This window comes from Agelaius tricolor, unplaced genomic scaffold (genome assembly GCF_023055355.1).
Source record: "Agelaius tricolor isolate 1412-34295 unplaced genomic scaffold, bAgeTri1.0.p SCAF_16, whole genome shotgun sequence".
In the NCBI taxonomy this organism is placed as follows: domain Eukaryota; kingdom Metazoa; phylum Chordata; class Aves; order Passeriformes; family Icteridae; genus Agelaius; species Agelaius tricolor.
Window position 1 is genome coordinate 14,665,760 of NW_027269276.1, and position 16,419 is coordinate 14,682,178.

General features: G+C 38.1%; 1 protein-coding gene across 2 annotated transcripts in view; it reads right to left on the minus strand.

Moving 5' to 3' along the window:
* The window catches only part of LRRC49 (leucine rich repeat containing 49), a 40,687-nt gene that overhangs the window by 17,186 nt on the left and 7,082 nt on the right, over positions 1–16,419 (minus strand). Inside the window, exons 7-9 of one of the 2 annotated variants that reach the window (XM_071441663.1) lie at positions 14,693–14,836; positions 11,506–11,549; positions 10,724–10,785 (exon numbers count right to left, since the gene is read on the minus strand). In XM_071441663.1, the coding sequence (XP_071297764.1) occupies positions 10,724–10,785; positions 11,506–11,549; positions 14,693–14,836 (250 nt within the window). Of the gene's footprint in view, positions 1–4,821; positions 4,970–10,723; positions 10,786–11,505; positions 11,550–14,692; positions 14,837–16,419 lie in introns of both variants that reach the window. The other variant, XM_071441662.1, reaches the window with a different exon arrangement.

Sequence of the window (16,419 nt, forward strand, 5' to 3'; positions counted from 1 at the left end):
ATCTCTTCTTTCTCTATCTTCCTTCCCAAAGCTGTCCCTTAATCCAGCCCAGATGTGTACCTTATGACTGCCTCCCATGCACGAGGGTCTGCTGCCCCCATTGCAGTCAGTCCTGGGCCTTCCCTGCCAACACAGTCTCCATACAAAGATCAAAATCAACTAATGCAAACTACATTCTAAAAAGAGTTTTAACTGAATAAGGCTTTTTTAACTTGATCAAGAGTTTATCCTAATTATAGACATTTTAGAAATACTAATCCTTCTCTAAAATAAGCTAGCTTAGCCAAAAATTAAAATACATCCTTAGTTTTACTCAGTATTTGTAAAGGCAGAGTGATAGAGAAAATCTCTGAATAAAGATCAAGGGTTACATCTACATATGCATTCTTGATTCATCTTAAAAAACACATTCCCCAGGAGCCCACAAAAAAACCACCCAGAGCACTGAACAAGTAATGAAACAAACCCCTGCCCAGCCTTGCCACAATTCATTTTTACGGTCATCCCTTCTCTTTTAGAAAGGGTTTGGGAAGAGCTGGAGCCCTGTCCCTGTGTCACTCGTTTCCCCTCGCTGTCCCGCCGGTTGTGTCATGTCCGTGCCTCTGTCCGGACGCGTTCCCGGGCCGTTCCCGCCGCTGTCCCTGAGGGCTCTGCCGTGCCCACGGCGCCCCCTGCCGGCCCCCGCGCGCTCTGCAGCAGCGCCCATCCCTGCCCGCCTGACCGGGGGAGGAACCCCAGGGAAGCGGAGAGGATCCGCACAGACCGCAGCGGATGCGCTCCTCCTCACCACCGCATTGCTATTCTTCAAACAAAGTCCTTTCAACAAATGACACCATTTAAGTCACACTTAAGTGTCTTATTTCCCAGTGGAAAGAAAAATAAAACCGTTAGGGATCCCTCTCTAAAAAAACCCCCTCGGTGTGGGAACCCAGGACATCCCTCTGGCTGTCCACGACAGCCAGGACCCCTGCCAGGGAGCTCAGAAGCCCTGGCACACAGCCCAAAACACCTGTGAGTTTGATTATGAGCAATCACCAACCTTATATGAAGATCAGCAAGCCACAACAGTTTAGGCAGAATAATAGTGAAGTTATCAGGGGGTGGAAAAGTAGATTTTGGGGTTTCTGTTATGGGGGTTCAGGAGGCAAGATGGAGGGAATTGGGCATGTCCAGCCTTTCTCCTTCTTCTTCTTGGCCTCCATCTTCTGCTGTGATGTTGGCACTCACAGATTGGTTTAGAGTAGAAGAAGCTCACTGTCTAACATAGGTGATGGGTATTGGAAAGTAATTGTAAACATTGTATACATAGTTTTCAGTATAAAGACATAACACCACCCTGGGGGCAGGCAGAGTGCCTGGAACTGTCCTGCTGGACGGACCTCAGCAGTGCAGGAGAAAATTTTTTATAGATAAGACACAATAAACAACCTTGAGACTGAGAAATGAAGAGCTCAGACTCATTCTCCAAGGGCTCGGGCTGGGAAAAGAGACTGTTAACATTCTTGGGGTCACAGCAACCCAAAAGATTCCAAGACCTCAGAACACTTTATGGTAGTGATGGAATCTATTCTGGCTAGAGCAGTAGAACCTACTCCCTGATCAGCAATGAAATGTCTAAGCAAATAATCAAAACCAAACACAGCTCTCTTACTTTAAGCTTCTAAAACGTATAAAACCTCAATGAAAAATCCAAAGCTTTGCTGCTAAGAAGACACAGCTTGTGTTTCAATCTGGCAATATTTAAAAAAATTTGCATTATATATCATATTTACATACACATACAGGAATACATACACACTTAGCAAATTCTCTTGAGGAAGTCTGTTGGAAGTGATGGATAGCAAATGTTCCTGGTTATGTAACTCCTTAGTAAAGCATATGTACATATTTCAATCTTATTTAAATACTTTATTACATATCTGCAGACAGTCTCTGCTTACTATCACCAAAGAGTGGAAAAAAAGAAATAGGTCCCAATCAAACTGTAAGCACCACTGGGCAGGCCCACTTTTGAAAAAGTTCAACATACAAAGCAGGGTGAAAAAGCTTCAGAGCCCAGAAAAGCAACCAATATGCCAGGTTAACCAAGGTAAATAACCACAAATGCAACCTGAGCCTGCTCTGACTGTGAGGCTCTGCACAAGCCCATTCCATTCATCCAGTCCCATCACCTTGCAGCTAAGGTGAGGTGGAAGTGTGAGTTACTGACAGGAACACAAGTGAACAGGAGTCCATCCAGCTACAATAATTCAGCCTCCTGCCCAGTCTTTAAGCCTTTAGACTGAGCTACCAAAGGTCAAGAAAGCAAAAGATTTCCACTGAGCTGATGTTTTAGATACACAACACCAAGGGGTTGGGTTTTCAGCTGAAAATCATCTTGTCTGGACAATGAACAAGTGAAGAGCATTATAGGTGCTTAACCTCACTGATTTTATCCCAAGTATGGCTGTGCTTCAGTGCTTCAAGAGCTTGAATCTGACATTCAAAAAGGGCTTAGGAATGAGGTGGCCTAAGAGAACATCAGCTTGCACACATGTCAGGGTTTAAGAGTTGTCATAATTCAATCCAATCCCTCACCTAAAGGCAATCCACCCCAACTTAAAGAATAATTACAGTGCACAAATGTTTTATTCCAAGTACAGTGTCTTTGGTTTTCATGGCAAATTAAAATGTTTCTATGTTTCTGAATAGTGCCCTCAGGCAGAGACAGTTATCATTAAATTTTTGCACCAGGGCTCCTTTCTCCAGGGAATCCTGTGGAAAAAGCCTGGCACCAAAGTGTTTCTATTCTTAAAACCAAACATGAATGAAGCTTCCAAGTCTCATAAAAACTTTTGACAACATCATTCAGTAAAAGAAAAGTTAAAATCAGAACAAACAATTGAGTAAAACTCAGTTCTTGAGCAGAAAACTTCTGAAGAAGTTAGTGAAGAATTCCTAGTCAGGTAAAAACCCTGCAATCATCCAGCTCTCAGTTTTGTTACAAGACAAAGCAATGCTAAAGTTCAAAATGCCCAAATGTTCTTCAGGCTGATGAAGAAAAGATCGTATAAATGTAATTAGAGTTTCATTTCTTACACTTATCAAGAGTACAAGTCACATGCTCCACACTGGAAATCCATTCCCCCACTAGGTTAGATCTACCCTTAGAGCTGACAGCAACAACATATTGCAGTGCTAGGCAGAATAGCTGCATTTGGGATTGCCAGCTCTTTAATTTTACCACAGATCCCATGATACTTGTTATTTTTCTTTAAATCCCAGTTTCTTAAGTCATACAATTATCTGAGTAGCAGTTTTTATTGGAGAAAATATATAGCACCCTCTACGTGGAGAAAAATGTTAAAAGACTCAAAAAACAGAAGGCAAATAAAGAGTAAAACACATTATTTTTACAAGTAGGTTTATGAGCAGCACAACTGAAGCCTGATTTTCTATGGCTTTGTGTCTTTGTGGTTGATTCTCTGATGTTTAACAAGGTGCAAACCCAGATTAAGTTCTTCCCATGGCTGTGAATTTCTGACAATTTTCCCCCATACAGATCTCATAGAGTCTAAGAAGGAGTTTGAGCTCTTTCTACCATTTTCCCTATCACTGATATTTCCACCAGGATCCATCTCCTCTTGACAAGGGTTAAAATGGGGAGATGGAGAGATATTTTCTTTATGCAATCAAGTTTCTGAAATAATACTGATAAAACAAGTTTTTAAAAGCAAAGTAATTTGCAATTATTAAGTCAGTATAAAGTCATAATAAAAGTTATTATTAAGTCATTATTAAAGTCAGTATAAAATATAAAACCCCCTAGTTTAGGAAAGCTTAGAATATCCATGAAAAAACAAGTATTTAGTATTTTCAGTGATGGAAGCAAAACTCTCATGTCCCAAAGCACTTTCTTTTTAACATTAATGTTTTCCACACACATGTTACATTTTTCAGCCTAACTGGCTCTATGAAAAAGCATCAGCTGCAGTTCACAATGCAGTACAGCCTTGGTACAAAGCAAATGAGCATTTAAAGGAAGGTGTATACATCAAAACCTGGTCCAAAAATTTACCACTGTATCACTGTTGCTTGCTGCTGGACAGATTTCTCTGGTAAGAAATCATGCTTACACATCACTTTTGAGCAGGCACAGAAGAATTTATATTCTATATTAAAAGACAAAATTGGTGGCATTATGGTAAGACCCTGGTGATTGTCCTTCATCCCTTGGAGTGGATTTTCAAGAGGGCTGTAGGAGACTGAGTCCTCTCTCCCTTATCAAGGTTACTTGAACTTGAGCAGCAGAAACAGAAATCATCAGGGAGAGTAGGTTAGGAAGAGAGAAATACAGACAGACACAACCTGTGTGATCACCAGATCTCCCTTGAGAGGCTGAATAAAGAAACCAATTAAATTCTTAAATAAAAGATACCAATTACAGCAGTTTTAGGGCAAACAGACCACTCCTTTGGAAGAAATGTGCTGTTCCTTCTCAGCTACACAACAAAACAACAAAGACTGTCAGGAAAATTCTAACCAAAAGCTTTGCAGGCTCTCTCATGTCACATGGCAGCTGAACACACAGCATTTGCTGCTGGAGTTTAACCACTTCAAAATAAACATGTTAAATGAAGTAAAAATGCAAACCCTTACTTTATACTGAACTAAAGAAAGGGTTACAGTTTTAAATATTATAATGTCTATTCACCATTCAATTCCATACTAAATTAATAAAAAAGTCTGTATTTTTTAATATACACATACACACAGAAACGCCTGCATTCTACTTCTGCTTTGAAGTATCTATGAAATTTGATGAAAACAGAAATTTCTTACTGTGATTCTCTTCATATCTAGCTGTCGGAGCTGCATCATATGATGGAGAACAGTGTGTTTGTACCATGTCTCCTGAGCTATTGGATTGCCATCAAGGGTGATATCTGACAAGGATGAGGAATCAGCAAGGCACAGAATATCCTCAAAACTGTAACCAAAAGAGTTTAAAGTTTTAATGTCATGGAGTAGGAATAAATTTGAGGTGGAAGATTTTATTTCTTAAGGACAGAACATAAATATTTAACTGTACTGAAACACTTCCACCTATCAATACTGTATATGACAAATACAAGTGTTCTGAAATACCAGCAGCTGCTGCTGGCAAACTTTTTATTCCCTTCACATACAGGTAAAAAGAGATCCAGAATAAGGAGAACTATAGGAGTATTTAAATCAAACTCCCTGGTAAAATATGATACATATAAATTCATATTCAGAAATATAATAGGTGTGTTTGCCATCAAAGGCAGCATGGAAAACCTGGAAAGTAAAAGGAGAGAAAGCCAACCACAAATATCACAGAATGATCCTAGGTGTCTGAATCATCATTAATATTGAAAGTAAAACAACTACAAAAGCATCATAATCTTCAAAACAGCTTAGTCCATTAGTTTGAGTTCAGTCTACAAACTCTAACCAGCTGGCTTCTTAGAACACATCACATTTGGTTACCTGCCAAAAAATAACTGACCTGTGTAAAATGCATTTAGAGATGCATAACCTCTGTAGTGTTCCTTTCATTGAAAATGAAATGTGCAAAGAAAGCATCTCAGATATTTAGTACTTTTAAACATCAGAGAACTATTTGACTGGATTTTCATTTAAAAAGCTGAACATTTATGGTAATAAATAAAACTCCCTAACATGTTTACAAGGTATGTGTGACACTGCACCATCCTTATGTCCTTTGGCCTTCCAAAGTCAAGTCTGCCTTAAGTCAAGTCAAAGCTTAAGTATGCCCTGAGCTTAGTGATCAGAAAACATATGCAGTACAGATGTTCCTTTCAAAGACTGTCACTGAATAAAGTTGCAATAGCTATTGTGGTGCAATTGGTGCAGAATGCAAGGAGCTCCTGCACTGTACAAAGGGCACAGCAGAAAAGTGACAGGAAAGGGGAAGAGGTTTCTTTCTGCTTGGTGCAAGAAAACAACCTAAAAACCAATGGAAAGTGAACTGTGGGTAAATTGTGACAAAGACAGTGAAAGTTCTTAAGATATCTGAAGAACTGGCTGTTTTGTACATGTATTTAAAGCTCAATTATTATTTTCTGTTTCTTTTTATGATCCTGTTTCCTTTCCAGAAAACAGCTTATGGAAGCATATTTTTGGAGGATCAGTCTGACATATTACATAAAATATATACTCAATATGTCCTAAAGATAAAAGATAATCTTCTCAAATGACACAGAATTTAGTAAGGCAAACTCAAACATGTTAGAACTAAAAACCCCATAGTCTGAATTTCCATTGAGCTAGAACATATTTTGTTTGAAAATTTGAAAATCTTTGGTCTTCAAAATTATTTTTAAGTATATTTAAAAGCATTAAATATATTTATTCTGAGTACTTACCACTAAACATTTAACCAAACAGTACTTCTTTCATTACATATGATTTACAGATTTTGAATAAAAACAGTTTCTTCAGGAAATGACAGAAAAGTTGAAAGCTTGCTAGTGTGTTTTCAAGACCTTCCACTTACACATACTGCTGTGCTTTGAAATTCTCACTGCTTCAGCATTGAGACTGAATCAACATTCACTCTGGACCTAAAACCAGATGTGCTTGCTTTATCCTGCCTTTAGCTGCCCTATTAGCAGATCAGTTTTAGAAAGAAACAGCAATGCACAAAACTGTTTTCACATCTTTGTATATGCATACAAAAAACCTGAGCTTTAGAAATTCCACATAGAAAAGTTCATATACTGTACTTGTCACACTGGTATCCTAACCCTAAACTAATTAAAGCTTTAATGTGCTACATTCCCAAACAGATTGCAGTTTCCAACCAAGCTTCTGCTGCTTCCCAGCGCTCAGACTGCTGGGACAGAGCCCCATGGCACTCCACAGCAATCACAGGCCACATCTCAAGGCTTTGTCTCTCCAGGCTCTGCTCACCACAAAGGAGCCTTTAACCTGCTCAGGAAACACAAAGCAGCTCTGGATGGTGCTGTGTCACACTGCCTCAGGCAATCTTCTCCATGGAATGTCTGATTCTCTTTCCAAAAGGCCTTCTCCTGCAGGACACAACCATCTCTCATTCCTGTTCTTCTTCTTACATAAATTATCTTAGCTAAAATTATCATTTCAGCAACACAAATAAGTCACAAATTTGGGCTAAATTATCAGAAAGCGTTTTCTGGAAATCTTTTAGGAATAGATCAGTTTTCCATCTTGTGTTCATGCTCCTAGTCCTCCATCCAGGTCTCCCCTCTGCCAAAGGGACTCAAACCCACTTCTCCTTCTCATATCAGAATGCAGCAATTATCTAACAGCAGAGCACTCTGGAGCTCAACCTGCACCAGTGATACACATGCACAGGAATATTTATCTTCTGTTCTAATCTGCTTGTTTAGGGAGACAATTGCTCCTTCTCTACACATTTGCATCAACTTTTAAAAGCACATTGCACAAAGGAGAAAAGCTCTGGAAAAGAGAAGGAGGGCAACATACTTACTATAGTCTGAAAGAACACCTGAGAGGGAACTCTGTGTTCAAAAATACTCCAAAGAAGAAAACTTGTGTTTTTCCATGTCTCTAACTACTAAACTACCTATGAGAACAGATGTAACTACCATAACCTCTCATTCCCCTTTACCTGCTGTTGTGCAAGCATTTAACAATGCATTTATAAATTTCCATCTTGCTGAGTAAAAAGGTACTTGCTTGTTTTTATTAGGCTAAGAACATTGCTCCTCTCAGGTTTCTAATTCAGCAACCAAATGAAGAACAAAAATTACATGAGCTTGTATCCAACTCATTCCATATACCTAGACTAAATGAAAAAGCCAACATAATGCTGACCTGGACAGCAGTGTAACACTGAAAATATGTATTTTGTTTCCAAGATTAAAAAATGGTCTTCCCTGGTTTCAAATGTTCAAACATGAGCAATAACTTTCTTTCTAATTCTCTGTGGCAAATCTTTACTGCAAATGTTACTGCAATCTTTTCCCTATGCCACATGACAAATTAAAAATGGGATTTCTCCCATTTCTTTATAACCAGCTCTATATATAGATACTGCATTCAGCCATCAGGTATAAACACCTTCAGAGTGTAACTGCTAAGATGGTTTGGGCTGAAGCCAAAACCAGGACTTCCTTTGTTTCCTGTCAGCATCAAGTTCAGTTTTAGCTTACATTATCTTGCCAATATATCTTTTTTTTACTAAAAGTTCTGCAGTGAAGCAGCAGCATTCTGAGTCCTTCTCTGAAGTATGAGGTAAAAAGAACATAGTGATTAAACCCATGGAATACCCTTATGCCTAAAATAGTGACAATTTCTATTTGGCATTCTTGAGTCTTCTACTGCAGTATTAATTCAATATGTCAGTATGTGTCAGTTTAAGACTCAAATATTTTCACTGACACAAAAATAGAAACAAGAAAATCTTTCCATGGAAGCATTGCTTCAGAAATGCTATTTTAAAATAATGAACATTAATAAAGTATTGCAATGCAATGGTAACAAATATATCCAAGTTCTGGCAATTTTGTTGTTTGTTTTCATTTGCAGGGGTTTTTTTAATGCACCTACAGATAAATTAATTAAGAGTATTTGTGCAACAATTTGCTTGTCAAACAAAATTCAGTTGTATAGACAAAGTGGTTTTAAGGAAAAATAAGGAAAAATAATTTTTCAAATTACTCTATGGCCCAGACTAAATGGGGTAAGTGACTGAAAAGCATACAAAAGCATTTAAAAGGGTGTAGGAATGGTCAGAGAGAGCACAGCAGTTCACTGGTTGGTTGCAAACAACTTCCTCAGTCAGTTCAAAGAGTATCAAGCCAAGCATCAGATCACAGATGGTCAAGAAAATAAATATTTAATATTTAATAACTTCCCTGGTAGAAAACATATCTACTATGTAAGTCTAAATAAGGAATTATTTAGAGGGACTTAGCCTTCAGAACTGTTATAGGTAGTAAAAGTTTATTATTTAAAAAAACTCCAAGCTGAATGTGATTAAAAGAAATTTTTCATTTGTATTGTTTAAAATAATGACTGGTAAATAGAGAGTTAAAGATATCCACCCACCTATCTACCACATGCATATACAAAATTTATAGAAGAGCAATATCTTTTGTTTAACATTAAGATTTTTTTAAATATCTATTTCAGCTGCAAACTCAAACTAAATTATGTATTTCCATATATGTTCTAGATAAGTATTTGTAGCTTATGAGAAACCTAAGCAATAGACCAACTGAAGTCCCCATGGATAAATGACAGAATTTTTTATATAGTACCAAGAAGCAAGCTACTGATCAGAAACTTTGAGAAATCTATCAAAACCTCACAGAAAATTCCAAACAATTTTCTTTCTTTGAACACTGTAAAAATAACATGAATTTGCATAAAACAATATGAGAAAGCAGCCAGAAAGCTACAACAAAAGCCACCAAGTCCATGAAAAGACAGGGCAATTTCCCTGACTGCAGTGATGCTCCCTGACAGCAAGGGAGCCAAGCTGCTGCAGTCTCCTCCTTGCTCCTGCCAACCTGAGACTTTTTTTAGAAAGCCAGAAACAAAGGCAAGTCTCAATTCTGGAAACGATTCAAAAGCAGAAAAATGCTAACCCCCTCTCTTCACTATGCCAAATTAAAATGTAAAATAAAAGGACTAGCAAATTAACTAAGGGAAGAGCATAAGAAAGACTCCTGCAGTTCATCTCTGAATTGTTTTGAAGTGTTTAACAGCCATGAGTATTTAAGATGTACTGCATTTGTACTTGAAGAACCTAAGAAACACAGACAAGTAGGTTGGAGCTGTCTGCAAGACACATAATGCAGGTCAATATGAAATGTTTGAGTAGCTGCTACAATAAAAGCTCCTACTAAGTACATTCTACAGAGAAAGCAGATACCACAAGAATAGCATGGCATTTCCAGTAATTAGAACATGAAGCATCTTCCCCTACCCCACATTTAATTATTTGATTCTAAACAAAGAAAGCTGCTGGTGATCAAGGGATTAGAAAAAGGACATACCAAAGTGAAGATAATGCAGGCACTTAGGGTTTTTCTCAAATACTGGCACGAGTATAAAGGCAGACTTCAAAAATGCATTAATATGAAAAGGCACAGAAGACAAACATTTCTATTTATAACAAAATGCTCTTAGTTACTTGAAACTATAGAAGCCCAGCTTTGTGAGTTGAGCTATTTTGCCTCTGCCATCTGGTCTGAAAGGGAATCATGAATATACCTTTCAGACTTTATTAATACATGGACAAGTAAAATACAGGCATGAAATAATTTACCCATAGCAAGCAGAATCTGACTCAGCAATTTGCATAACTCCAGAAATACAGTGATGGAATGTTAAATATAATTTGTACCTTGCATCATGCTGCTTTAACAGATAACTAGGTTAACAGCAAAACAACCTATTTACAAATCCACTTTTAATTTTGACCACTATAAACAGTATGCTAATCAATTAAAAATATGTTTCTTGGGAGAATACTCATAGTACAACTACATTTAAATGCAAAGGGTCTCAAGAATTTTTATACTTAAAGTAGAAAATACACAATGGCTTGATTTTTTTCATCTGATATGTTAGAGAAGGAAAAAAGGATCTGTACTCACAGTGTTTGAATTCAAATTTTCATGAAATACAGCTCCAGTAGGAAACTTCAAATTACTGATAGGAAGGAAACTACTATTCCCCTTACCTAGATATATTGTTGAAGCTGAGGAAGAGACGCTGGAGACAGGGCAAAGTATCCACATCTTTCTAGAAAGAAAAGATAGGCATAAATTCAGCAGATGAAAATGGCTTTTGAGCCTCTTTACTTGGCCTGATGAAATGCTTTCATTTCTAAATGCTGTAACCTTGCTGCAACATTGATTTGTGTTGATGGTGCAGCTCCATCTCTCCCTAATGCAGACTGCAAGGGAGTGTTTCAGTGCAGATCCCACTCTGCAGAACACGCTGCATCACTTGCAAAGCAAATCATGTTAAAGAAAAGGAGGATACTGCTGCTGCTGCTTTCTGAACAGGCTTTTGGGAAATAAGCCAAGGTGCTCTCTCAGCATTTAAGCTGCAGGATAAACATGCTTTAAAAAAAAAAAAAAAAAAAAGGCAAAAAAAGCTTGCTGAAATAAGGGTTTTGAGGTGCAATACAGCAGTGCAATTAGCACTGCCAAACAGCAGTGACTCTCCAGTCAGAGAATTATCTGAAGGACTCTGTCACCTTTACAACCTTCACAATTAACATTTAGAAGTAGGTATGAATTTACAGAATAAGAAACTTCAAATTTAATATTGCACTAAATGGCTTTGCAGAAAACCTCTAAATAGCAAATAGCTCAAATATTAGTAAGATGAAACGTATTAAGTAAGATCAAACTTCATTTATGAAATATACATCCACATCAGACAGACAGCAGAGACTGCAGGGACCCACGAGCCATTCACACCTAACCCCTGAGCTCTGAGTCTGCATCTCCTTACCCTAACAATGGCCACACTCCAGCTTGAAACCAGAGGACACAAACCTGGGAAAGGGAAAGGAGCATCAGAGCTCAGTGCCTTGATTTTAGCCTACAACTCTTCCTCCCTTCATCAGATTTCTGACATGACTACATAGCAGTCCAGAACAGTTCATTCCAAACAGGTAAACAAAGGCAGCTCTAACAAACCCTGCAGATCCTATTAATGAAAAACTGAATTTTAGCCAGCAAAGCTGCTGAGAGTCACCACTGGGTAGGATGACATGTTAGAACAAAGGGCTTAAGGGATCAAATCTGCAGGTGCAAAACTCCTGGGTCAGAGCTGTCCTGAGTCCTCCCAGATCAGACCATGGTAAGACAGAGTTCACAACAGGTGCATTTGTGTATCCCCTCTGTCCCTAGGGCTACTTGGTGCTCATGCCTAAAAGGGTGGGCACACATGTGAGGACAGGCATTATAGGCTTGTGCACTGTAATGCTTAAGCAGCAATGATTTCAGCTAATCACTGGGGAACACAAAGAAATTACCCCTCAAGGCAAATTTCCTAGCATGATGCGTTGCTGTCTTGTAAAACAAGTTTCAAATCTCATAGGTGTGACAGGAAAATCCCAAAAAGCTCCAGCTACTTCAATTTTGATACAAAGTCTTATAGTGAGGTGGACAGAGGGCAAGAGTTCTTTCTTGACAAAATGGTGAACACCTTGACCAGTCCTCCTTTGCAGATGACAAAAGCCAAAACTCTAAATTTTTAGTACCTCAAATTAAACAAGCAGGTCAGTCTTTCAAAGAAAAACATAAATAATCTTCCTAACAGAGGCCCCAGCTCACAACTGGATGGGAAATAAGTAGATTTTTCATAACTCATGGGATGCATAGATCCGTGCTTTTGATGCCATGTGAGACTCTTTGTCATCATTGATTCTGTTTGCTATTCTCCTGACAAGTCAGACTCCCTGAATGCACTTCAATCCTCTAAGACTCTTCTTCTATAAACCAAGCCCCAGGACTGTCCCTGCAAATCCTACAGCTTTGAATCATTCTTACAAAAATAACTACTTATTATTCAAGGTTTTCCAGTCTATAGTGGAAAGCTCAAAACCAGTCCCTAAACTGGTAGTCCAAGGCCAGTGGATTGTAAAGGATGGTGGCAGATTTAATTCCCCAAACCAACTACAACCCAGTTGGATGACTTTAGTTATTGAATACAGTAAACTGCAATGGGCAGAGAGTTCAGTATGGAACCTTATTTTTGTTTGACAAATGAGATCATCATTTTTCCTACACAACAACAATACACTTAGGGCAGGTCAAAGGGAGGTATGTGAAACATAAGGAAGGTTCACCAAAAAAATGCAAAGTTATTTAAAACAGAATTATTTTAAAAACTATTTTAGAACAGCAATTTATTTTTAAAATTGAGTTTAGATTCATTCATCTGAAGGAATAATCAAGTTTAAAAAGCTTGATTCATAATGAGCATTGTCACAATAACTGAGTAACTAAAGCAAAGTAACCAAATTCTTTTCATGAGCTTAGGAGTGAATATTTTGCAGCTAAGTGCAACAGCATAACAACATCATGATTAAAATATCTCCTCCACCTGCACAGTCAACCACATGAACTTAAACTTCATCTTAAATAAAATATAACCCCCCTCCCTCAGCTGCTTGAGTGCTCCAGAAATAATCTATCTTGGGTATTCTTTCCATAGAATGAGGTATTTCTTTCCATATTTCTGCATTTTAGTAATTTCCTATTGCAGCAAAATGTGAATTTCCATACAAAAGGAATGTAGCTTTCATTTAAAAAAACCAAACAAATATAAGAAACACATGCACATTGTTGTACACACAGAAGAAGACAACACCTATCATGAACATATGAAAGAATATTTTATTTTAAGAGCCATATTTACTTAGAGTTTTAGACAGTATAATGTGTCCAAAACTTAAACACAGCATTAGTGCCATACTTGCTAAAATTAACATTCAATGAAAAACAAAACAATCCACACTCACAAAACTCTATTTCATTAGAATTTAATCAGAGTAAAAACCCAAAAAGATACTGACAACAACAACAGTTAAAAAAACCCACAAGCCAACAAGTAAAATAAATATTTCCCTGAAGAGAACATCATCTTCTGAAACACTGTCTCTGCCAGGAAACACTAAAACATTGAGATACAGCACAGACTCCAAGTCTCTAAGTCACTAATTTAAATTTCATGCTGACTCTCCACTTAGGACACTGAAAGCAAGCAGAAAGTACAAGTTGCACCTGAGAGGACTGAAAAGGCAGAAGCTACAAGCAAAGAGAATTCTAGATAACATCACTGACACAGGGGAAGGTACAGTGACAGAGTCAGCAATGAGCAGAAATTTCTCATTTTTAAGATGTAAAAACAATTCCTATTTGGCAAATGGCAGAAACTGAAGAAAAGAAAGGCTCAGCAACAACAGGGGACCAGGAACGAAAAGAATTATGCAGGCCAGAGAAAAGCAGCTATCTAAGTAATCTGTTCTATTTTAAAAAGCTCTTCTTAGAATAATCCACTTGCCATACCTGAACTACAACTCCAATTGCAAAGTAAAATCTTAATTTTTAGAATATGAAGACTTAAAATGCTGGGTTAAAGCTTCCATTAGAAAACTCTGCTCTTACAATCCATACCTTTTTTCTCTGCATATGCTCCAGAAACATTCTTAAGATGAAATTTAACATGACTTTATGGCTTAGCTAACCTACAAAAATTGAGATTGTTTCTAGAACATGAACGTGTATGGAAGAAGAGTACCTAAATTTGCACGTTAGAACCACAAAATCTCTTTTCCCCTCCCCTGGGAACATCATGAGCTTTCAAGATTTGAAACAGAACAAGTGATCATAGAATCATAGCAGAGTTTGGGTTGGAAAGGACCTTTAAAGGTCCTCTAAGTCCAGTCTCCCTGAACACATTCAAAGAAAATAACACCAAAATGAATGTTTGTGTTTGTTTCACCTGTATGTTGTACAATTAAGTATTGCAGCAGAACAATATAAGCAACACAACATGAGGAAACATCAGATGTCAAAATTCTGAAACACTGATATGGTTTAAAGAAGCTACAGTTAACATTCATTTTGTCAAAAACAAAGAAAAGGAAATGAAAAAGAAAAAAGAGAAGGGCAAGAGTTTTGGTCCTTACTATAGCAGAGACTTGATTGTGACGGAGGTTGAGCTCTGTGAGTGAATCCAGCCCATTCAGGTTTTCTACAACAGTGAGGAGGTTTCTGGCAAGGTTTAACACCCTCAGTTCACTTAAATGACCAATGTTTTCTATTTTAGCAATCTGTCAGAGACATAATAAACATGCACACTGTGTTTTATAAGGATATAAAATATATTTTTATATATGTGACACATGTTTTCTAAAAGTATACATGAACTATCAGCTTCATACATAGTGTGCCTGTGTTTCTCTAAACCATGATACTCAGAGATCCAGAACAGGTATTCACCCACATTTTTCTTGCCATCCTGCAGTAAAATTCAGTCAGCATTTCCTTCTATCCCATTAGAAACCAGGTTATTTCAGCTGTGCTGCTCTGCAGCAGCAACCTTGAAGACATAAAACCAAGACAACACTGATGGTATTGTGGTATGCCAAAATGGGGGAATTTTGTGCATGTTTGAGCCTTCATTTGTCTGCAAAGACACTCATTTATCTTCCTGGGATTAGAAAAGGGAGGGATCTAACAAAGACTGAATTACAGTAAGCAGGCAGCTTGTTTTTATACTTAATAAGTTATTTTAAAGACTCAGGTGATATTGACAAAGCAAAAAAAAAAAAAGGCATAAAAAGAGCAGTAATAGCTAATGCTCCTTAATTTTAGCTTTTATTTCTAGAAATACCATTGTATTTTACAGAGGCATTGATTCTTGCTCTGATGATTGAGTATGGGTTTGTTTCCTGCTGTTAGTATTTCCCAGTGATCCACACAAGGCTCTCTATCCAGATAATTATTTCTCATGGCACTGTGGATCTGTCCTCCAGCACCTCTACAGAATTTATGCCTGACCTCCACCCAGGGAGAAGGAACAGCCACTGCACGAGGGACAGCAGGGGACTCTCAGTGAAACCCATGCTGGGGGGCAGAAAGAAGCCAGCAGCTTTTCCTGTGGAAAATACTTTAGCAGCCCCAAGGTTTTGGCAGTGCAAAGAGCTACCAGCATGAATCATTCCCTGCCAGCTAGAATTACCATCTCTGCACCACTGTGAGCCCCCTTCAGCAGCCAGTGCCCAGGCACACCTTCCTCCTCCAGGAGGACAACAGTGCCAAGAGAGCAGCACAGAGTGCCTGGTGCCACTGCCATGGAACTTCCTGCTGCTTTGCACCAGGGCAGCTGTGGCCATGCCATCCTGCACAGTGTCCAGCAGCTCCTGGAGCAGAAGAGGAGAGGTGGCCATAATTCACCAGTTTGACAATGTCCCATTTTGTTGGTAATTTCCATATATCCATACACATATATATGTACATGTAAGTCTGTGATTGGAATATGCTGCTATCAGAAAAATTTCAACAGTTTCTCAGTTAAAAAGCATGCAAAAGTATAGAGCAAGGCCAAAATTAAATAGCATCTTAAACTTTTGATTCAAGGTGCTTAAACTTTTGATTCAACTGCTAATTAAACTGTCCATTTATGTGCATTTTATACAAAAATATTACAGCAAGAGGAACAGAAAATGCCACTACTTAAAAGATATTTATACAGAGAGACTTTCAAAAGCAACCCCAGGAGCAGACAGTTGGCATGAAGGGCACAGACCTCTGCTGATGTCTGCCCAGCTAGAATGCCACAGTCTAGAATATTAATCCTGGTATTTCACTGCTATTGCAAAGATAATGATTTCATCAGCACCATATAGAAATA